Source organism: Pseudophryne corroboree, chromosome 10 (genome assembly GCF_028390025.1).
Source record: "Pseudophryne corroboree isolate aPseCor3 chromosome 10, aPseCor3.hap2, whole genome shotgun sequence".
Taxonomy (NCBI): Eukaryota; Metazoa; Chordata; class Amphibia; order Anura; family Myobatrachidae; genus Pseudophryne; species Pseudophryne corroboree.
Window position 1 is genome coordinate 169,811,332 of NC_086453.1, and position 25,158 is coordinate 169,836,489.

The 25,158-nt window shown below is 42.7% G+C and overlaps 1 protein-coding gene across 10 annotated transcripts in view; it reads left to right on the forward strand.

Annotated features, from left to right (window-relative positions):
* The window catches only part of KAZN (kazrin, periplakin interacting protein), an 847,756-nt gene that overhangs the window by 577,274 nt on the left and 245,324 nt on the right, over positions 1-25,158 (forward strand). For all 10 annotated transcript variants that reach the window (XM_063942931.1, XM_063942933.1, XM_063942929.1 and 7 more), the window contains one exon: positions 1,089-1,225. In XM_063942931.1, coding sequence (XP_063799001.1) covers positions 1,089-1,225 — 137 coding nt within the window. The remainder of the gene's footprint in view (positions 1-1,088; positions 1,226-25,158) is intronic.

Here is a 25,158-nt window from a genome sequence, read left to right on the forward strand (position 1 = left end):
CCACTCCTAGATGGGGTGGTCTTCTGTATGCCGAATGTCGGGATCCTGGCGCACAGTATACCGGCGCCGGAATCCCGGCATACCGACAACTATTCTCCCTCGTGGGGGTCCACGACCCCACTGGAGGGAGAATAAAATAGTGTGGCCCCGCAAGGGGCTCCTTTGCGCTCGCCACGCTGTCGGTATGCCGGCGGTCGGGCTCCCGGCGCCGGTATGCTGGGCGCCGGGAGCCCGAGCGCCGGCATACCGTACGACACCCCCTAGATGGGCCAGGTGTTCGTGTCGGCCACTTGTGTCGCTTAGCTTAGTCACACAGCTACCTCATTGCACCTCTTTTTTTTTTCTCTGCATCATGTGCTGTTTGGGGGACTATTTTTTAAATCTGCCATACTGTCTGACACTGCAGTGCCACTCCTAGATGGGCCAGGTGTTTGTGTCGGCCACTTGGGTCGCTTAGCTTAGCCTAGCCATCCAGCGACCTCGGTGCAAATTTTAGGACTAAAAATATTATTGTGAGGTGTTCAGAATAGACTGGAAATTAGTGGAAATTATGGTTATTGAGGTTAATAATATTATGAGATCAAAATGACCCCCAAATTCTATGATTTAAGCTGTTTTTGAGGGTTTTTTGTAAAAAAAAAAAAAAAAAAACACCCAAATCCAAAACACACCCGAATCCGACAAAAAATTTTCAGGGAGGTTTTGCCAAAACGCGTCCGAATCCAAAACACGGCCGCGGAACCGAATCCAAAACCAAAACAATTTCCGGTGCACATCACTAATAATAACTGGGTACAGGTGAGCTGGCAGCTCTCACTCGTGTTTTGGTTTATGCAGATGATCTGTGCATAATGACTTTAGGACAATTATGTGAAAGAACTGTGAGAGGCATTAAGTTCAGTGAGTTATTCACTTAGTCTTTAACACTTAACTCACCATGAAATTTCATCCTTGCTTGCATTTATATAATAAAAAGTACTCTTTTTCCTCTTCCAAAACAGAAATTGACGGTCTCCCTATAATAAAAGCATTTAGAATGTTTAGCTGTTATTAAGTATTCATAGCTCTTCCTGTTTCTTTTTGTTCAGCCATGAAGTCCGATCGAAGGCGTTTAAAGTCTGAGAAGGCAGACTTGGTGAGTCAAATGGAGCAGTTATATTCAACATTGGAAAGTCGGGAGGAGCAACTACGTGACTTTATTCGAAATTATGAACAGCATAGAAAGGTAGGAACATAGCTTGTCTAGTTGTAAAAACTGCCTCTGCTATCCCCTTCCTTACACTGTATGGAGTTGACACATTTAACTAATGAAAACAACTGCACTCATAAGGGCCCTACACATTGGACGATGTTAGCGATTTTATCGACCAACAATATTATTGATGGTCAATTTTTTTCCAACGATTTTTGCTTACACACTGGACTATACCGATGGCAATTTAGACGTTATGAGAGTGCATACATCTATATCGTCCAAATTGACTTGTATGAATAAACGAGGATAGCTCAACTATAAACGTTCGCAGGGCCGCGCATCGTTCATCTTTGATGGATACACACTGACAGATATGAACGATTTATCGTTCATTTTGAACAATATCGTTCATATTGGTTTCACCAAGTGTGTAGGGCCCAATACTGTATACTGTATCTATTATGTGAATATTATATTGAGAGCATGCGAGCATTTAGCTCAGCACCTGAATATATTATTTCAGGACCTGCAACATATCCTGAATTCAAGCTAATCTTTTCAGGCTGCAGGCTGCCCACTCAATGGAAGCCCAAGTTTACTTTAGTGTTTACAGAAAGCTAGAATTGTTCAACATTTCTTCCCTCTGATTTCTCCACAAGCCCTTTCTATTCACATGTAATCGAGAAGTGTACAGAAGGCACTGTTGTCATTGTTGTCACACAAGATTTGTGTAGACTACAATCCAAAATAAATATGTCTTCTAAGGGGTCTATTTACTAAGCCTTGGATGGAGATAAAGTGGAAGGGGATAAAGTATCAGCCAATCAACTCCTAACTCATTTCTCCGTCAGGGTCCACAGGTTATCCACAGGATAACATTGGAATATGATGACGCGACAGCGTATTTGCACCAAACGGTCAAAGCTTTCGGCCTCCCAGCATGCAACGAGCCCGTCCATATATCCCCGCCTCCTGGCTCAGGCAAATCAGTTTTTGTTTGGTGCAGCAAGATCCGGACCATGGTCAGAGGGCTAATGTTTTTTTATAGCAGCCATAAGCTTTCTTATTTCAGGGGGCGTCTGTGTCGGATGTACTAGCAAGTCCAGCAGACGTTACCAGGCTGTGGCCGGAGCACGGGGAGAAGGTAAGGCATCAGCTCTGCTTAGAGGGGGTACATGGAGACAGTCGCACTGTTTTGGGAGGAGACTACCAAACAGCCTCTGACGCGGCTGCCACCAAGGGCGCACCAGCACTAGGCCCTAGGGATCATAGGCTCCAGGTGGGTAGTGTGAGGCTGCGATCCCTATAGTTGATGTCAGCAGTGGGGAGATGCTTCCTTGGTCGTCCATTCCCCCGGTTCATGACCAGTTTCCTCGGAGTCTCCTGCCATAAACTGATTTCCCGCTACCGTCTGAGACGTTGTGTATCTAAGCGGACCCTGTTGCAGCATAGGTGGCTGTGTTACTGGTGCATCAGTGTTCACTTGGGCGTCTGTGTTCACTGTAGGTTCACGGGGCGAGTGTGTACACTATTATTGTCTGGATCCACTCAGCGTTCGCTAACGTATTGATCGACCCTGGAAGCGGGGTGAGTCTCCCTGTATCCCACTCTCCTGAGTCGGGTAATACAGCACTAAGTCTTTATCTACCTTTGAATTCAAATAGTTGGAAAAGTATAAATAAAAAGCACTGGCAAACAGCAATATATTAAAAAAATAATTCTTTATTTATCCTTATTTTTATTTATTTTGTTTTCCATATAAAATATTAATTAAAAAAAGAAAGAAACACTTTCTCAATATCTTCCAGTTGGTCAAAATTAGTCGTAACTTTTATATTAATCCTTAGATCACATCCAACATTACACTTTCAATGTTGTTTTATTACTCATTGTTTATAAAGCATATTTATACATAATCTGCTATTAAACATACATTGTTTTTACATGTGCACAGAAAAAAACCCTATACATTACAGAAAAAAAGTCATTTTATACAGTGCTCAGCATATACATAGTATCATTTTTAATATGAAGAGAGATCTTTCAAAATGGTATTTTGTATCTTATTTTCAAACAGCTGTTATTTTCCATTACTACTATAATTCTGTCAGTTTTTCTGTGTATTCCGATCCTCAATGCTGGTGCAAAGCAGGGTAGGGTGGGATTGTATGTCACTTCAACAAAATTTTAAGTGATTACAGTCACAAACTGTGTAGTTAACACTGTACAAGTGTGTGATTATTTATCATGTCGTAGAGTGGCAAGGGTGAGGAAAATACACTCACAGCAGCACCAACACTCATTTCATGTTTGTGTTACAAAGCTGGGTTAACCTCTCAGAATCTGGTTCAGATTGGTTTGTGTGTAAATTGTGTGTAAATTGTTTTAACTTTCACCAAAGTTTCTTAAAAAATCCAAGGAAGACAGAGGTGCAAGTGGATCCCCCATGGGCTACTTTTGCACAGACATTATCCAGCATACCTGAGCGGATAACGACAACTTCTGTACCAGGGATAGGTTACACTATTAACCCTTACATGCAGCATTCCACCTGGGGTTTATTACATCCAGCGGGGAAAGCAGCAGCCTCTCAACAGTCTGAAAGGACGTTGGTAAGAAAATAACATAGACATGAAACAACATCTTCACAGTATACACGTTTCATATGAGGATTCATCGGAGGATGAAGACTCATTACACTCCGGTTCTGCATACAGAGACAAGGAGGAAGGCCTCAGCTGAGTGGACATATTAGAGCTAATTAATGCGATGAAAGCCATTCTATCCTTAGAGGAGGCAGCAGTGCCTGTGTTAAAATCTAAGGCACCTTTGTTTAAACGTCCCAAAACAGTTAGGACTGAGTTACCTGGGACAGAACAGCTGACGGAAATTATGCAAGAGGCTTGGGTTATGCACAGTAATAAGTTTAAAATGATCCTCTTCCGGCTGGGGACTGTTTAAAAAAGGGAGGTGGCTCCCAAAGTAGATACGCATGTCATTCGATTGGTGCGAAAATCTACTTTTCCACTGCCTTCACCAACGTTAAATGATGTCACGGATAGTAGAGTTGATGGTTTTCTAAAAAAACATTTTTTCCTTGTCTGGGGCAATCACCTCCACCTGGGGGACCCGAGGGTGGGAGGCCAACTTCTTCAGTTTGTACAGATCTGCCAGCAGTCTACCACAGATGCCTGGGTGCAAGAAGCGGTATCTCACAGTTATGTGTTTGCTTTCAAGAAAAACCCTTCTCAAAGTTTTTTTTGTACCAGCCCATCTTAAGTGGAAACGAAGGCCAGGGCTTTTCAAGAGGCAGTTCAGAAATTGCTTCAGTCAGGAGTAATCACCCCAGTTCCTCCTGCGCAACGAGGACAGGGTTTTTATTCCAACCAGTTTCTAGTAAAGAAGCAAAATGGGTCGTTCTGGGCCATACTCAATCTCAAAGTACATTTGGGGACCTCTGTTTCATATGGAGAATTTACGATCCATCATTTTGGCCATGGAGCCAGGGGATTTTATGGTATCCCTGGATATCCAGGATGCTTACCTACATGTCCCTGCAGCACTGTCCCATCAGTTTTGCTATTCTCCAACAGTATTTTCAGTTCCAGGCCCTTCCATTTGGACTGGCCACAGCCCCCAGAGTATTCACCAAGATTATTGTGGTAATGGCAGCTTATCTCCACCAACAGGGGATAAGAATCTTTCCATACCTCGACGATCTATTAATCCTGGCACAATCTCAGGAGTTGCTTCTGTGTCATCTGCAACAGACAAGTTTGTCTGCAGAAACAAGATTGGCTCATAACTTTGGCAAAGTTGGCTCTGGTTCCGTAACAACAGATGACTCATTTGGGGGCTGTATTGGATTCGAGCCTTCAAAGAGTAACCTTACCTCTGAACAAAATATCCAAAGTTCAGTCAAGGATTCATGAGCTGCTACACAGTCGAAAGGTATCCATTCACACAGCAATGCATGTGATGGGATTGATGGTGTCAACATTCGACATTGTGGATTATGCTCAGTTTCACTCGAGGCCTCTCTGGTGGCTACAGACATCCCATCTGGACAAAGGGAGAATCTTTTGGATATCAGATTGGAAATTCTGACAGCGGATGCCAGCCTTCAGGGCTGGGGAGCGGTGTCAGAAAGGAGTTATTTCCAGGGACATTGGACCAAGGAAGAAAGTTGCCTGCCAATAAATATATTAGATCTTCGGGCCATATACATGGCACTGATTCAGGCAAAGTACATCTTTCAGGGGAAACCAGATCTGCTCAGACAATGTGACGGCAGTAGCGTACCTCAACCATCAGGGAGGAACTCGCAGCCAGAAAGCAATGAAGGAGGTAAGTCGCACGTTAAAGTGGGCAGAACTTTATCATCCAGCCTTGTCCGCAGTGTTCGTTTCGGGAGTCCTAAACTGGGCAGTGGATCTTTTCAGTCGACGCTCCACTCATGCAAATGAATGGGCTTTACACCCCGAGGCCTTCCAAACCCTGGTAGACAAGTGGGGGTTGACGGAGATTGTTGTTATGACAGGACGCCATGAAATCTAAGTTCCTGCATACGGGTCAAGAATAAAGGATCTCAAAGCGATCTTTGTGGGGATGCCCTGTCAATTAGATGGGACTTTCGTCTGGCCTATGTTTCCACTAATCACCCTGTTACCCAGGGTGATGCAAAAGGCAAAACAAGGAAGGGGTGCAGTCATACTAATAGCTCCAGCTTAGTCCAGAAAACATTGGTACACAGATCTGCAGAGGATGACGATGGATGCTCCATTCCTACTCCCTCAACGTCCAGATCTACTGTTTCAAGGTCCTTGTTATCACAAACACCTGGATCGACTGTCTTTGACAGTGTGGCTCTTGAGACTTCCATCCTGAAGGCAAGAGGATTCTCACCACAGGTAATTCATACTGTGCTCAGAGCAAGGAAACTTTCCTCAGCTTGCATTTATCACCAAATATGGCAAGCCTATATTAAATGGTGCATTGATCGGAAATTTGACCTTAGGTCTTTCAGAGTTTCCAGAATCTTAGCATTCCTTCAGGCAGGAATGGATAAATGTTTACGGATGGCTTCCTTGAGAGTACAAGTGTCAGCATTGACTGTATGGTTCCAAAAGAAAATTGCCAACCTACAGGATGTGCAAAACCTTTTTCCAGGGAATGCTGCACATTCAGCCTCCTACAGTGCCTTGAGAATTAAGTTTAGTCCTAAAGGCCCTTCAGATTGCCCCATTTGAACCACTTAAAATGGTGGATCTTAAATGGTTGACAGCTAAAGTTCTCTTTCTACTAGCCATTGCTTCAGCTAGAAGAGTTTTAGATTTAGGGGCATTATTATGTCGTCCTCCATTTCTGTTTTTTTTTTTTTTATCCAGATAGAGCGGTTCTTAGAACCAAATCTGGGTATCTTCCTAAGGTGGTATCTAAATTCCACCTTAAAAAAGAAATTGTAGTCCTGGCCTTCCTGGGGCCGGACCTTTCTACAGGAGATGCATCGTTGGATGTAGTTCATGCCTTAAGGATCTACGTGGATCGCACCAGTGCCATTAGAAAGACAAACATTATCTTCATTCTCTACGGATTTCACAAGAGAGGATGGCCTGCTGATAAGCAGACACTGGCGATGTGGCTTCGGATGAAGATTTCAGAAGCATATTCTCAAGCTGATTTCCCTGTTCCTGATAATGTCTCTGCTCACTCTACTCGTAAGGTAGGTCCATCATGGGCAGAACAACGTGGTGTTTCAGCAGAACAGATATGTAAGGCAGCCACATGGTCTTCCATTAAAACATTCATTAGACATTATGCCTTTGATACCTTTGCCTCTCAGGACGAAGGATTCTCCTGTCCAATCAGTAGCGTCCCCACCACTAAATTGCTTTGGGACATCCCAGTGTTATGATAAAGCTAAATATTTATCGTATATATATAACCCTTTATGAGGTCTAAGAACACTGTACGCTATCTACGTAAGAAGTACCGTAAGGGTACGCAAGTTGCGTAACGATCGCTCAGCCGTAGGCGAGACGCTCAAGCGTCGCGTTCGCTCACGGCCCAGAGATCACAGGCATGCACGCTATTGGCTGCCGACGAACGAAATGATTCGCTATGGCGTAGCGGACGCTCGGGACCACGAGGAGATCACCAGCGGCGCAGACGCTCACAACGTTAAACCTTTATATCTATACCTTTAACAATGAGATACACAGTATACTTTAGTGTAGAGACAGAGTGTAAGTGCAACCTGGTGTAACCTAATTAACTACAAAGCTGCTTTAGCGTCACCGACGCTCTGTGAACACTTAACACTATAAGGAATACACAGATACCTGGGTTTAGGGTCCAAAGCCTATTATATGTATTATGACTATTATACTTGCAAAAAGGAATCACAGTACAAATGATACACTACAATATAACAGAGACTACCTAACCAGATAACTACACAATAAATACAATACAATACAATACAATCTAATCAATGGAAAATACGGGAGAAAAGAGAAGGGAGAGAGAGAGAGAGATGGCTCACAGGTAAGACAATATGATTACGGAGAAAACTTACGCACAAGGGGAAACGATCGCAAGCGCCTCGATATCCAGCTCCCGGTTATCAGCAATGAGAACCGTTGATGAGAGAGTGAAGTTGGATATGGTCGGCCTGCTATTTATGCCCCACACACAATACAATTCAATGGTCCCTACAATCTCATTGTTCATTGGACACAGGAATTCGGCTCTGCATTATAACAAAAGGTCATAGGTTGATTCATACAGGTGGGCTGTCTTGTATCAGTGGCCTTGGTTATGCAAAACAAAGGGTGATGACTAACACATTCCTGTCTTCTGGAGAGCTATTGTTTGGCGAATACAAAACAAAACCCTGTCTCTGGGTTTTGTTCAATATTCATGATGTCCACTTTCAGTTGAGACAATGACATCTCAGCCATCATTCTCCTGGATACAAATCCTAACCCATTCGTAAACACAGGTGTTGGCCCTCCTCATTGAGTCTCAAAGCTCAGTGTAATTAAAGGCTATTGTACTCCGTCTGCGGGAAAGATACTGATTTGGAGTACAATTAATCTTCAATTACTATTCCTGTGCTTACCTTATGCATGTGAAGATGTGAGGCCCTCCCAACATGCAAACTATTGTTTGGGGGATCTCTAAGGTCAAAGAGCCATTTGAGACCCACTGATACCTGTTTCCAACTGTTACTAAGTAAGAACAAATAATAGTAAATGGACATAACTTCTTATGTCCATAACTATTCGCACGAGCGATTAATCCGCTCCAAACCAACACCGGAATATTGCTATTTAAATACTCTTCCGATGGGTACCAAACACCACTGTATGACCCCTGTTAGACCCTTCGCACAATACAAAGAGGAATCTCTCTGTTCAGGAACATGCTATATTAACCAAACTTTCAGAATCTATCAAAGGGACCATGATCTACAAAATACATTATTACTGAAAATATGTAACGATTGAGTCGCACGCTACGACTACACAAACTTTACCGTAAATACGCATACCGTGCACCAGCGGGTGCACGCAACTGCGGGTATGCGCCTTCACGGGAGAGCGCACGCATGCGCAGCGCGGACCAGTGTGAGGTGCAAATATGGCAGTGTGCATAGAGATATTTTTCTGACTTTGACAGTCTACCCTTTGGCAGTCAATAATAACTGCCACCTTCTAAAACATTTCAAAAGGAGAAAAATATATGTCAGGGGTTAATTCATTTCTATGGTTGGGTAAGGGAGGAGAGAGGAGAAGGTGTGAAGAGGGTATGACCTAGTGAGATAGCAGAAGCATGTGTGTATGAGTCCATGTTTGGGGGGTCATGTATCATCGTGCCGTACGTGTTGTAAATCAAGCTTCGAGGTATTGCGAAGTATACATTTGAATTCCTTCTTATCCCGTATTAAGGGTCTGTGGATGGGCTGTCAAACTCTACCGAGCTCATTTCGGCTTTCAGTTGTAACAAAATGGGGAAGCACATTTTAGTTGATGATACATGAATAGGGGAGGTATGTGGTTGCTGATATCTGTGCTTGTATTCCCTATCGACTATGTGTGTCATTACCTGAGGGTTGTAGAGATGAAGATAAAGAACACTTATGGAAAATGCAGTGGTATTCTATGTCAGGTTAATGTACATCTGTCGGTTGAAGTTTTGTTCAGTATCAGTTGAAAGTCGTCTTCTTTGCGCTGTTTTGCTCATTAGGCGTGAGCAATAAGCTTTGTCAATGCCATCAGATTTACAAAAAATGTTGGGCTAGCGTAAGTTTAAGAATTCTAGGGAAACTGGGGATCCATGGCAAAGTTCATCAAATGTCCGTATCTCAAGTGGTCAAAACTCCTTCTTTGGTCCATTCGTTGTCTGTATAGCGTCTCGTCAACTTCCTCGTCCAAGGGGGTCTTTTTATCTTGGAGAAAAGCAGAAAAACAGGTGAAAGAAACGGACCGTATAATCGCATTTTCATCACATCATTGTTTCTATCGTTGGGTCGTAAATCAAATCCAGGTTAATTACAGTTTCCTCACTCCTCAAACTCATCACTCTTGTACTTTGTTTGCACCTCATTAAAGCCTGCCCGCATCTAAATATCAACCCAATCGATATAACGACACCCAAGATACATAGTAGAAACTTCCCAACATCCATTATGACTCCTTGAGCCCAGTCTCCCAAACCGGAGAACCAATTTCGCGGGTTCAACCATGACACCCAACCAGTCAGCTCATTACCTACAGCAGCAAGAGTGAGATTGTGTTTTCGGCGAAATTCCCACTTTAATTGGAGAATATCGTCCATCTTTTGGTCTATGACCTCTACCGGATCCTCGGTGCTATTCGTGATATACGTGCAACACTTCACGCCGTACTGTGTTGCCAATGTAACACAATATCCGCCTGTCACTGCTGTGAGGTAATTAAGAACCATTCTATGCTGCACCAGTTCTGTTTTATAAGCTTGAAGTTCCCTTCCAGTATATCTAAACGTGTCATCATACATTTCAGTGATATTATCTAACAAATTTGCGAGCGCCGATATGTATTTATAATTTAGCACTCCTCTAGCGGTGCGGGTGAAATCTAACGCGATTAGGAATTGAATCCCGGTGGATTCACTTATCAGATCAGAGGCCGGATGCTCTGTCTTCTCTATCAGGTGCCTTTTAACAACGTGCTCGTAATGAGTGTGAGTATAAGGAGCTTGGGCACCACGGTGTATGTCTTTCATTTTGTCATGTGATACAGTCATTACTTCAGGCAATACTTTTCCAATATAACACAATCCTTCAGAGTTTGGGGCAAGCCACTTGTACGCCTTTCTCCCGCATATGAAATATGCATCATCGGGGAGAACATATGGGACGGAGAAGGACATAACCATATTACACACCTTCCAGGTGAAATCTCCTGACCCTAATTCTTCCATCTGCTTAATACACGTATCAGGTTGTACGATATGTGCACAGTATCCTGGTGATACTTCTCCAACTCTAGTAATCCTAATTCCTAAGGTGTACTTATACCGAAAAGATTTTCCTCTACTGGCTATGTGGCGTACAAGCTCTGTATCTGTAGGCATTCTATCTGCTCTATGCGAAAAGGTCATGGTGTGGTTACTCCATGACACTTCCCAATTTCCCGGCTTTCTGGGATTGGAGATGTTAAAACATAATAGGGACCTATCCACGTGGTATTGGTGGAGCTTCAAACTAGGAGGGCTGGAGATATTAAACCTCCGGTCCACCGGTCTCCCACCCTTTAGCTCAAGTACCTCCCCTATCGTTAAAGGAAATGGTACTAGCCCTGATTTTGCTATGACCTTGAGGTACTTGAGAGCATACCCAACAATCTGTTTTATTTAACACATTACCCACTAAGGAGTGATAGTCACTCAATGGATGCCGGTCCATATGGATATTAAAACTGGATTGGCATTTCTTTATACACCCATCCTTGATGACATTGTTACAGAGCCTACAGATACAGTTTTCTTCTTAAACTAACAATCCTTCAAAACGTTTGCAAATAACAAGGTTGTTAGATCGTGCCCGGTACTCGCCTTTGCTTGGTGATTGGGTTGCTATTGGAAATTTACACCTCCGTCTCAGTCATTAGAACCTTTCTGGATCCTTTCTCGACCTCACTGGTACTTTCACCGAAACAGACTGCTCTGGTCAACATCATGGTCGACAGGAAAATCCGTATCACAGTCTCTTGGGGCAAGTCCATCTTACAGGAGGAGAAAAGAAGAAATTTGTAATGGGGGTATAAGAAAACAGTTTGTGGGGGAGAGAACTTGTTACGATAATAAGTTCTCTCGTCTTGTTGTTCTTCTTGTTCTGCTGTCCTCTCAAAGGTGCTGTCTCTCAGTCTTCCAAACGAACATTCTGGTGATGCAATATTCCTTCCTAATCAGCGATCTTTCTGTAAGGAGCAAAAATCTGGCATTACCATTGGTCCAACTGAGGGGTGACATACCATCTTTAAACCATGAAAACATGAATGAGAAGAGAGCGAAAACAAAAAAAAACAAAAGAGATAGAGAACAATTCATGTGCATATATACATATTACATAACTCAACAATAAACAACAATAGGAACCGAGAAGCAAGGCATTTTTATCAAACATTTTTCCAACCTTAAGAAAACATTGTTATTATTATCAGGCTGTCATATCTACGTGTCTAATGGTCTCCTTGAACAGTCCCTCCCCACCAGCACCTGCATTACTCCACTGTTTGTATCTGGCCAGAAATACATTGTGGCGGATAGGTCATGCTGGGGTTTGGTAGACTTCTGCAAGGACCAAGTGGATATGCAATGTGTGAATTCTTACCAATAATCGTCAGAGATGGGGATAGAGAGAGAGAGAAAAACATTTTTCTTCACAAATACATTTACAACGTTTCACCTGGTCATTCCTGTGTCTTCAGTGAATGACCTCCCACTTTATTAACCGTTACCTCAGGCTTACCGTCAGTCTTAATGATCACCTTCCCTGCCTATGTGATCCCTGATTATAATTGTGTGTGTTATAATTTTGCTCATTTCTTGGTCTAGGGGGTCTGACTTTATGTGGGTTATTACAGTTGCTGGCATAATGCCCTTCTTTTCTACAATGGTAACAAATCCTTGGCTTTCTCCATGTGCTAGGGGCCTGGGGTTCTGGTCGACTTGAAGCATCCTCTAGTGCTTGGATGTTCAGTGTCATCAACCGCTCTCCCTGCGCTTCCCTGGTTCTTTGGATATTTCGGTCATGCTCGATAGCGGACTCTCTTAATGCCGCAACCGAGATACCTCTCCAATGAGGTATTGAGGTTTGTACCCTAATTTTTAGTGTGTCTTTTAAGTTGTTCATTAATACGGACACAGCTACCTCTCTGTGGTGTACATTAGTTTCAATGTCATCTATACCAGTGTACCTAGCCATATCCTGCAGAGCCCGGTGAAAATACTCTTCTGCGGATTCAACTTCTTTTTGTTTTATTGTAAAGATTTTATTCCACTTTTTACTACTGTAGGAAAATATTCTTTCAACTGTAGATTGATTCTTTTTACATTATCTTGGTTATACTCGTTTGTTAGTGGCACTTCCTCATCTAGCTTACAATCAGCGATAAATTTCAATGAATCAACATCGGGGGGTAAACATGCCCTCAAAACTGTCCTCCAATCTTTGTTACTTGGCTCTGCAGTATGTCCTAGCACTCTAATGTATCTTTGACAAGCAACTAAGTCTTTCCTGGGATCAGGAAATTCAGACAGAATTGCTCTTAATTCTGTTCGGGAAAAAGGGCAGTACATGGCGATGTTCCTGACAGGAGTGAATCCTGAAATGTCAGTTTTCCCATTTGGTACTGCGATTACCCTAACAGGATTAAGTCCAGTAACGTCATTCTGAATTGATTTTACGATATAAGGTACATTTGTTTGTGCGTGATGTATAATACCATACGTACCTGTGGACACGACCTCACCTGACCCTCCATTAGGGGGTTTGTTTACAGTCTTTACTGATTGGGTCGCGTCCACCTGGATGTCTTGTGTGATGGCTTCTGGAAATGGTGCCGACATCGTTCTGGGCTCACTTTCTTGTTGGTGTTCCTGAGGAAAGTTTAACATGGGGTGCGACTTGCATGGGTTAATAGTTGTACATTCAACAGTATTACAATTATCTTTGTTACATTTATTACACTTATTCTTATCATCTATACTACAGTTGCTAAGAGCGTTTTTATTGTTCACCCTTGTGCTTTTCTCCGCAACCACAATCCCCTCCATTGTCATGTCTCTCCTCTCAAGATGAAAGTTAGGTGAGTAAGTTACATTTCTCTGCATTTCACTCTCCTGTTGCCATATCTGTAAACAATCATAATGCTTGATTCGTCTCTTTGCTGATTTAATGAGACATATCCTTCGCCTTAAATTATGCAACACCTCTGAGTTAAAACTACCTATCCCGGGAAATGGTACCTTATCCCCCGCAGTCATTCGTGTCCATTCATCACAAAAGGTCTCAGAGTGGGGACCATATTTCCCCCACATTACTAACCGAGCAGACCCTCGGGGTCTGCAAGCCTCTGGAGTCTGAATCCTGACCTCCGACCGTCTCTGTGTTGTGCACTTGGCTGCCATTGTGGACCTTTTTAACACAGAAAAACTTCCTAAAATGCACCAAACACAGAACTTCGTTGGAAATCCTTAAAGCTCTTCCACTGAACTTCTTCTGCTCCGGGTATCTCCGTTCCGCCTTCTAGCAGACACGTGTAGCCGTTGCAGGCCCTATCTCTAGAGATTTTCCTGAGAAAATTCCCTTCCTTTTTCTTTTACACAAATCACGCTTGCATGTGCTCCCTACAACACGTATGAGGGCAAGATTTACGCATGGATATACGACCTCATATCACGTTGCGTTATTGGTCACACATACAATCGTGCGGTCCAATCGTACCACTTATAGACACTTGTTGCCCATAAATGGTAGGATCATTGGAGTCTCCCTACTGTGCTCCAAAACAGCCAGAGCGTAATACAACGAAAACTTTATCACACTCTGTTGCACGTTTTCACTTCAGACCGTGCTCATCATGTTCCACACAGATCACAAAGTTCACAAAGCGGGATTATCACACAGATCACAAAGTCCACAAAGCGGGATTCAATACACTCATACCGTTTTCAACCCACTATCATTCTTATAGTTTTCTGATCAGAAAAATCATTTCCCGTAGTCTGATAGCTCTCCCCAGAGGTATTACAGTAAAGTAAGGTATTTAAACTAAGTTTTGGAAAACTGAAATCAATTTGTGCTATTTATCGCCTTGCGCTATTTACCGCGTTGCGCTATTTATCGCCTGTTAAAGTCAACTTGTGGTTTGAGTTACGTGGGCGTACACAGACGCTCCGTTGCGTAATATACACAGCGTGCGTCGGTCTTTGGATTGTGTACGCAAGTCTTTGTTAGAGACACGTGTACGCAAAGCAAAGATCCACCGTAACACAATTTATACTTTTATCAATGTAGATGATCCTTGATCATCTACCACACACCACACTGACTTCGCCTTATCTCTCAGGCAAAAACTGTGTGTTTGTCTACACTTTAACTATATTACCTTTACTCAAACTATTGAAATAGCGGCAAATTTCTCTCAGCACTTTTATCAACTATAAAACTAGCAGACAGGAGAGTGATATACGAAAATACACAGATGAAAAAGAAATGCAGATATATATATATGTGCGTGTCCGCAAGACAGAAAAATAAACCGTTTTAAAAGACACTAGCGTTTTGTTCTTACCTCCGGTTCCCGGATTCCTTCAGCACTCTTTACCTAAGCGAAGCAGACGCTTATCCTGTCAGCACTACGAGGGATACAACCTCCCGCCCTTTGCTGAGGGATAATGTCTGCTGATCTACCTAGTGCAGATATGTGAAGGACTGGACGGCCCCCAATTGATAAAGCTAAATATTTATCGTATATATATAACCCTTTATGAGGTCTAAGAACACTGTACGCTATCTACGTAAGAAGTACCGTAAGGGTACGCAAGTTGCGTAACGATCGCTCAGCCGTAGGCGAGACGCTCAAGCGTCGCGTTCGCTCACGGCCCAGAGATCACAGGCATGCACGCTATTGGCTGCCGACGAACGAAATGATTCGCTATGGCGTAGCGGACGCTCGGGACCACGAGGAGATCACCAGCGGCGCAGACGCTCACAACGTTAAACCTTTATATCTATACCTTTAACAATGAGATACACAGTATACTTTAGTGTAGAGACAGAGTGTAAGTGCAACCTGGTGTAACCTAATTAACTACAAAGCTGCTTTAGCGTCACCGACGCTCTGTGAACACTTAACACTATAAGGAATACACAGATACCTGGGTTTAGGGTCCAAAGCCTATTATATGTATTATGACTATTATACTTGCAAAAAGGAATCACAGTACAAATGATACACTACAATATAACAGAGACTACCTAACCAGATAACTACACAATAAATACAATACAATACAATACAATCTAATCAATGGAAAATACGGGAGAAAAGAGAAGGGAGAGAGAGAGAGAGATGGCTCACAGGTAAGACAATATGATTACGGAGAAAACTTACGCACAAGGGGAAACGATCGCAAGCGCCTCGATATCCAGCTCCCGGTTATCAGCAATGAGAACCGTTGATGAGAGAGTGAAGTTGGATATGGTCGGCCTGCTATTTATGCCCCACACACAATACAATTCAATGGTCCCTACAATCTCATTGTTCATTGGACACAGGAATTCGGCTCTGCATTATAACAAAAGGTCATAGGTTGATTCATACAGGTGGGCTGTCTTGTATCAGTGGCCTTGGTTATGCAAAACAAAGGGTGATGACTAACACATTCCTGTCTTCTGGAGAGCTATTGTTTGGCGAATACAAAACAAAACCCTGTCTCTGGGTTTTGTTCAATATTCATGATGTCCACTTTCAGTTGAGACAATGACATCTCAGCCATCATTCTCCTGGATACAAACCCTAACCCATTCGTAAACACAGGTGTTGGCCCTCCTCATTGAGTCTCAAAGCTCAGTGTAATTAAAGGCTATTGTACTCCGTCTGCGGGAAAGATACTGATTTGGAGTACAATTAATCTTCAATTACTATTCCTGTGCTTACCTTATGCATGTGAAGATGTGAGGCCCTCCCAACATGCAAACTATTGTTTGGGGGATCTCTAAGGTCAAAGAGCCATTTGAGACCCACTGATACCTGTTTCCAACTGTTACTAAGTAAGAACAAATAATAGTAAATGGACATAACTTCTTATGTCCATAACTATTCGCACGAGCGATTAATCCGCTCCAAACCAACACCGGAATATTGCTATTTAAATACTCTTCCGATGGGTACCAAACACCACTGTATGACCCCTGTTAGACCCTTCGCACAATACAAAGAGGAATCTCTCTGTTCAGGAACATGCTATATTAACCAAACTTTCAGAATCTATCAAAGGGACCATGATCTACAAAATACATTATTACTGAAAATATGTAACGATTGAGTCGCACGCTACGACTACACAAACTTTACCGTAAATACGCATACCGTGCACCAGCGGGTGCACGCAACTGCGGGTATGCGCCTTCACGGGAGAGCGCACGCATGCGCAGCGCGGACCAGTGTGAGGTGCAAATATGTGTGTTTCGTGTTGGTCAGCGCGCTCTATAGGATGTGCCAGGGATTGGATAGATTGGAGAGGTAGATATTGGTGTATGGAGTGATGTGTTTTCTGTGTATCTATGTAAAGTATTGTAGTATCAATCACTCAATGTTAATGAGATATAAAGATTTTATTTTGGATGTAACCGGATTAATGTCCCAATGTCAATGATGATTGTCCCAGGTTGGCTACCCACTTTTCAGGTGTGTCCTGCAGACTACCCTTTTTGGAAGTATACCCTCCTGATGGTATACTGATGAGGCTACAGCTCAGGTAAATGTTAGGTATGCCCTAGGGGCCACCTTTACCATAGGTGTGGTTGGTCCTATGTATCCTCTGATGCTGTGTCTATTGTTAGGTATAGGTTTATGGTGTGACTAGTGCGGCGTCCCGCCTGTCAGACCCTTCCGTGTGCGGCAACGAGTGGCGTGGTCATGTGCTGTGTATTTCAACTTACCGCCGGGGGCAGGTGCTGCCTGCCGCCGGTGACCAGTTCTTAGCCGTCCTCAAGCCTGTGTTCCTCAGTATATTCTCTCTGGGTGTCCTCCGTGTCCCAGGAGCCGCGCACCTTGTCTGCGATTGCCGGTCTCCTAATCTTCCGTCCCGTCCTCTGACTTCCTGGTTCGCGCGTCACGTGCCGGGTCACGTGAGCGCGATGTATGCAGAATGTGCCGATTCGTCTCCTTTTCCAGCCGGAGAGAGGAGAATGTTTGTGGCAATGTAAATAGTATAGTCTGTGGGTCCCAACGCGTTTCAGCACTGATGCCTTTTTCTAGGGTTGAGGTGCAAATATGGCAGTGTGCATAGAGATATTTTTCTGACTTTGACAGTTATTATGTGGATACCCTGTGGACCCTGCCGTAGAAATATTCATTATGGTAAGAATTTACCGTTTATAACGTCATTTCTCCTAAGTCCACAGGATCCACAGGGATCCCACCCTGACGCACCTGATTTGATGATCCTTTCACTCACTAACCTCTTCCTTCTTGTATGGAAGGGTGTGCATGTGTGTTCTTCTTGCCTGATTAGGTCTATCTATGATGCTCCTGCCTTGAGCTTTGGAAAAACAACTGATTTGCCTGAGCCAGGAGGCGGGGATATAAGGACGGGCCCGTTGTATGCTGGAAGTCCAAAAGCTTTGATCGCTTGGTGCAAATCCGCTGTCTCGTCATCATATCCCAATGTTATCCTGTGGAATTAGGATAAATACTGTTATCAACGGTAAGTTCTTACCATAATGAATATTTTTCAAACCCATGCTGTGAAAAGGTAGTTAGGAGCTGATTGGTTGTAACTTTATCTCCGTCCAAGGCTTAGTAAATAGACCCCTTAGTCCTTTAAAAACCAGTGTAATAAACTGAATTATATTTGAAAATGTTCCTATCCCACCTGCCACAAACATATTAGTGTTCATAACTGGTATTTTAATCTTAAAAACACTAGTTTTTCATGTTTCTATTTTGGCATATTCAGTTGCGTGTATTTTTAACATAACAAAATCGCTACGAATGAGCTTTATGTGTACAAGGCATACAATATAGTACCAGTGGCTCTCAAGTTGCCCTGAAACTACAGTACAAGTTCGAGAATTCTCTGCGGAACTTCTAGTTCCACAGACCTCCCACAATAGGCACTTAGCTAATATCAGTCCCCTTTACAGTATTTTTTTCCCCTGCCAGAAACGCTCTAGACTCAAGGTGATGACACTTGTCTCCATGTTTTGGAAAGAGGAAACTTAAACGGTGTGTGTGAAATTCTGTATAGGAAATCAGAAAATAATGTCATTCTGAGAAGACAAAAGCAAACTACATTTTCTTTTTAACACATGCACTTCAAGTTTGATTAATTATATATTAAAAGGCTAATTAAATATGCCCCAAAATGTAATTTTCACATCAAGATTTTCTTTTTATGTGACTGGTATTCTAAGATTATTATTAAACTTTATTTATAGGGCGCCACATGTGGTCCGCTGTGCTGTACAAAGGGCAAACAATAAGTGCAGGGTGTAACAATACCGTACAATACAGTATACGAGAAACAAATTGCACCACAGCTCTCAACACAGTAAATTGATGCAAAGGGTGCAATGGAAATTTTCAGGGTAAGCTAAAGCCTGTACCCATTAGTGTGGGTGCAGATAATGGCTCTAGGTCTGCAGAAGAAACGAAAACAATGAAGAAGGGGAGTCCGGCGGGGGGATCGGCATGAAATACCTCCAATCAAAATCCCAATGGTCGAAAACCCTGACAGTAATTGACCGATGGTCAAAATCCAGACGAGGTCAAAATCCCCACATGGACAAAATACCGACAGTTAAAATACCGACAAGGTCAAAATACCGACATGTAAAATGCAGACAGGTTAAAATACTGACATGCGTTTTTCGTTGTTTTGTGTGTGTATGTCGACATGGACACCATATAGGTGTATTGCGTCCCCTCGCATGGCTCGCTGCGCTCGCCATGCTTCGGGCACGGTGCCTCGCTGCGCTTGGCACACTATTATATTCCCCCTCCAGGTCCACTGGGATGGTAAAGTATGAACAAGTCGGTTTCAATGAAAAAACTCATGTCGGTATTTTGACCTGTCTGCATTTTACTTTTCGGTATTTTGACCTTGTCGGTATTTTAAATGTCGGTATTTTGTCCATGTCAGGATTTTGACCTTGTCTGGATTTTGACTGTCGGTCAATTGCAGTCGTGATTTCGACCGTCGGGATTTTGATTGGAGGTAAATTGACTGCATTCCCCGACGGGGTAGAGCACAAGGAGGATTTGGTGAGTGTGTTAAAGTAGTAGGTAATGAGAACAGGTGGGTTTTCAGCATCCAGTTCAAGCAATCCATGCTGAGGGATAGTCTGATACAGCGAAGGAGATCATTCCAATGGTGGTGGGCAGCATGGTAGCAATCTAGGATTCTGGAGTGGGATGTAACTAGTCGGGATGAAAGAGGGAGGGGGTGTGTATAAAAAGGAGGTTGGAAATGTAGGGAGCAGTGGTGTTAGAGAGGGCCTTGTACCTAATGGTGAGGATACTGTAGAGTAAGGGAACCAGTAAAAGATAGGCAGCTGTGGGAGACGAAGATAAGATAATACTGCGTATAATGCAGCTTGCCACAATGTGTATGCTGGTACATACATTACGGCAACAATGAGGCTGGCTACATCTGTAGGTTGCAGCAGTCAGTGAGTGGACAGTGGTTTCAGTGGCATTCTTGATGAGTAAAGGTCTGTAATAAGCAATGTTGCGGAGCTGGAACTGAATGTGGGTGGTCAGGAGAGGGTAAAGTCCAGTTTGAGAAAGTGCTCTAACATTCAGGAGGAAATGGTAGAGAGGCATTTGTACACCTGAGAGAGGAGGGAAGGGAAGAGGTCAGGAGAAGAGTGGTAGTTGAGTATCGGCATAGAGGTAATACTGGAGGTTGCAGAAACTGATATGTTCACCCTAGGAGGAGGTGTACAGAGAAGAGAGCAGAGGTTCCATGGCAAAACCCTGGGGTAATCCCATAGGAAGTATGGATGGGCGGGAAGGGGAACCAGAGGTAGAAAGAATGAGTGGTCAGTGAGGTACTAGGTTTAAGGTGCATACATACGGTGCGATGTAACATTACGATTTTGACTATATAGTCAAAATCGTAAGGATCATTAGTGCAAATCGCACTGTGTGTACACAGCTTGCGATACATATGTGCACTCCCGTGGGGTCGGTATCTCAGAAAAGATAGACTGTGCAGGCAAGTCAATCTTGACTATATTGTATACAATCTAGAACATAGTATAGTCAAAATTGGCACTTAGTCAAAATCTCACATAGTCAAAATTTCAAATAAAGATAGTCAGTATTGGTGGTTCAGGGCTTCCGGAAATTCTAGGGAAATTGCAAAGTCAAAATCGGAGATAACAGTCAATATCTCATTGTGTGTCTGTACCTACTAGGTGAACCAAGAAAGGACAGTGGGCATAATTCAGACCTGATTGCAACAGCAAACTTTTTCTCTAATGCTAAAAACCATGTCTAGTGCAGGTGGGGCAGATATAACATGTGCAGAGAGATTTAGATTTGGGTGGGGTGTATTCAAACTGAAATCTAAATTGCAGTGTAAAAATAAAGCAGCCAGTATTTACCCTGCACAGAAACAATGCACAGTAACCTACTCAAATCTAACTCTCTTTGCACATGTTATATCTTCCCTCCCCTGCAGTGCACATGGTTTTGTCCATTAGAGAAAGATTTTGCTTTTGAGATCAAGTCTGAATTAGGCCCAGTGTCAGAGAGTTCAATGGTCTGAAAAATAGGATTTTAATTACCTACCGGTAAATCCTTTTCTCGTAGATACTGGGGTCCACATTAGTACCATGGAGTATAGACGGGTCCACTAGGAGCCTTGGGCACTTTAAGAAATCAATAGTGTGCACTGGCTCCTCCCTCTATGCCCCTCCTACCAGACTCAGTCTAGAAACTGTGCCCGAGGAGACGGACATATCCTGAGGAAGGATGTAACAGAACGGTGGTGAGATTCGAACCAGCACACACAAACAAGATGAAAGTCATGCTAACCAAACTGAACAGTAACAGCAACGGCTGAACCAACATTACGTAATGAAGTAACAGGGCAGGAAACACGAAGCACTGGACGGGCGCTACTTATCTACGGACTACGAGAAAATAATTTACCGATAGGTAATTAAAATCCTATTTTCTCTTACGTCCTAGAGGATACTGGGGTCCACATTAGTACCATGGGGATGTACCAAAGCTCCCAAACCAGGTGGGAGAGTGCTGAGGTTCCTGCAGAACTGATTGACCAAACTGAAGGTCCTCGGAGGTTAAAGTATCGAACTTGTAGAACTTGGCAAACGTGTTCGATCCTGACCAAGTAGTTGCTCGGCAGAGCTGTAAAGCTGATACACCCCAGGCAGCCGACCAGGAAGAACCCACAGACCTAGTAGAGAGTGCCTGTACTTTAGGAACCGGCAATCCTGCCGATGAATAAGCCTGCTGGATAGTAAGCCTGATCCAGCGAGCAATAGACTGTTTTGAAGCAGGACACCCAATTTTCTTGGGATCATAGAGAACAAGCAGCGAGTCGGATTTTCTGTGACGAGTAGTCCTCTTCACGTGGATCTGCAAAGCCCTCACAACATCCAGGGACTTTGAGGTAGCAGAGGTGTCAGTCAGCACCGGAACCGCAATAGGTTGGTTGATGTGAAACGCAGACACCACCTTAGGAAGAAATTGCTAACGAGTTCCGAGTTCAGCTCTATCCGCATGAAAAATCAAATATGGGCTTTTGTGAGACAACGCCCCCAATTCGGACACACACATTGCGGAAGCCAAGGCCAACAGTGTAACAGTCTTCCACAGAAGAAATTTTACGTCAACTTTCTGTAAAGGTTCAAACCAGTCCAATTGCAGAAACTGCGACACCACGTTAAGATTTCAAGGTGCCGTGGGAGGCTCAAAGGGCGGCTGGATGTGCATAACACCCTTCAAGAACATCTGAACCTCAGAGAGGGAAGCCAATTCTTTCTGGAAGAAAATGGACAAGGCCGAAATCTGGACATTGACGGAGCCCAAACGTAGGCCCACATCCACACCTGTAGAAAAAGGAAAAAACATCCTAGTTGAAATTCCACTGCAGGAAATATCCTTTTTTCAGACCACGAGAGACATTTTTTTAAAATACGGTGGTAATGTTTAGATGTTACCCCTTTCCTAGCTTGGATCAGGGTTGGAATAACGTTGTTCGGAATGCCTTTCTAGGCTAAAATCTGACGCTCAACTTCCATGCCGTCAAACGTAGCCAGGGTAAGTCTTGATAGACGAATGGCCCCTATAGCAGAAGATCCTCTTGCAGAGGCCATGGGTCCTCCAGGAGCAGCTCCAGTAGATCCGCGTACCAGGCCCTTCTCAGCCATTCTGGAGCAATGAGAATTGCTTGAACTTTTTCCCTTTTTATTCTTTTGTGAATTCTTGGGATCAGTGGAATTATTATTATTTTTCTTTTTTTCTTTAAATGAGTGATTTAGGTGAAGAACATGTATTTAACCTTAACCTTATCTAGTGTAAAAAATTATTATTATTATTTTATATTTGTAAAAAAAAAAAAAATCTATATTTTTTTCAAACATAGGTCAGCACAATCGGAAACATTGCGGCCATCCCGACTTTTATTTTAACAGCTGGAAGAGGTGCCAGGTACACAGCAGGGTCTTGAGTAGTGGGTTAATTTACACTATCCCAGTGGCTGCTATTGTCTGCAGCCACTGGGTTGGGGGGTCCTGTCGTGTTGACCGATCAGCAATGACTAGTTGCATCATGTACGACCAGGTCAGATAAGGCACTTGCTGGTGTGGTCTCAACCAGTGCAACCATGCCAGACAAGTGGTTAAAGGTGGGGGCAGAGCAAAGGCACAATAGAAAAACAGATCAGTAGTGCAGATATTCTTGGATAAAATGGCAATTTAATATCAAAAATATTTATAAGCTTATAATGCAGTAAGACTGCAATACATATCTTGTGATAGGTTCTCTCACCAGTTGCCTAAGATGGTATAGCGGCACGGCACAGCAGAGTTCCGGATATCCAGCTTACCCAGCATGGAGACCCAAGATTGTTAAAGTCACAGTCCAGATATGTAGGTCACACAGCCACTGCTTAACACGTTTCGTATGTTAGTCCTTTTTCAAAAGCAGATATGGCTGCTTGCACAGAGGGTGCTTATATACCCCTAGCACTTGAAAATGTCGTTGTCGTTCCCCCAATTAGATCAAACAGATTGTACACAGCTGAATTGTATAATAATAAACAGGACCCATTTTTCTTCCTCCAATATGGGCGCCTCTACTTCCTGTATAGTATTCCACAGGCAGGATCCAGTATGGCTTCCTGACTTCCTGTTTGTGTTCTACTGTATATGCATTCCAAATGCCTCAAAACAAGAAGTCCCATATATTTCAATGAGCTTGATTTTTTTTTAGCATGCACACTCCTTATTTAAGTTGCAGCAAGTAGAAATCACTGAATTACATCCATAATCACACTTAAGGCATCAAAGTCCTCAATTATTATAGGGGCATCATAAAATGCATGAAAATAAAACCTAAAAAAAAACAAGTATCACATTTTCATAAATACTACATGAAAATAACATCAATAATGAATGTATAAAAAAGGCACATACCATTTCTATAAAAAAGATAATAGTAGCATCATGTCTAAAGTAATGTATAAACCACTTTAATTCAAATTCACTATTTAAGCCATTGGGCACAAGGGTTTTAATGCATGTATTTCGGTTTGCGCCAAACGAACCTCTGTTTTTATATTTCCAAATACTGCCAATCTGTTCTATACCGTTGAAGTATTTTTACTTCACATTCCATACAGTTATGAAACTGCTTGACATTTGATGACAGGGTATGAGTGGAGTATGAAGGAATTCATAATATAATATCTATATGACTGTGTGATAATCTGGATACCATCTACATATACAGAGACTGAGATGTACAATATATGTTATTCCTTGGGAACGCCTCAGTGGGGACATAACACTACATTGTATACAAGACTTTCATGTGAAAGAAAGTTGACATTTTTTTAGTCTCTACTGGCTGATTTCTGGGACTTATTGCACCCCAATACACTACCTACCTTGTTTTTATACAAGGTACCAGGACAATGATGTCATCCATTTAGGCTTCAGTATTAAATGTGAATTGAACTTAAAGTTAAACATTTCATACATGCAACATTTCAGCTATTCACTAGATGTTCTCTGAAGAGTAATTCTGTTGGCATGCAGAACATACTGGGAAATGTAGCTCAATAACTCTATAGTATGTTTTACCTTATCCTAAAACATAAGTTGCCTTTCAAATATATGTAAAATGGTTACAAAGCTTAGTGAGACTGAAAATATTTCAGTCTCTTATCAGTGGCAGGAGAGAAAGCTATCTGTCCTTTTCTGTAGCTTACTACATTCTGCTAAAGAACACCATAGGTACTAATGGTAAGCCCTAATGGAGTATATTAAACTGTCAGCTGACATTATGTATTTATTTTAATCTATAAGGATCTGTAATGCTGTGGGATGCTATACACCCATATTTATAATAGATCAATCTACTGGCTCTTTAAAACCACTTAACTGACGATTTGTCCCTTCAAAAGCATTAACAACATTGTTTTTTTAA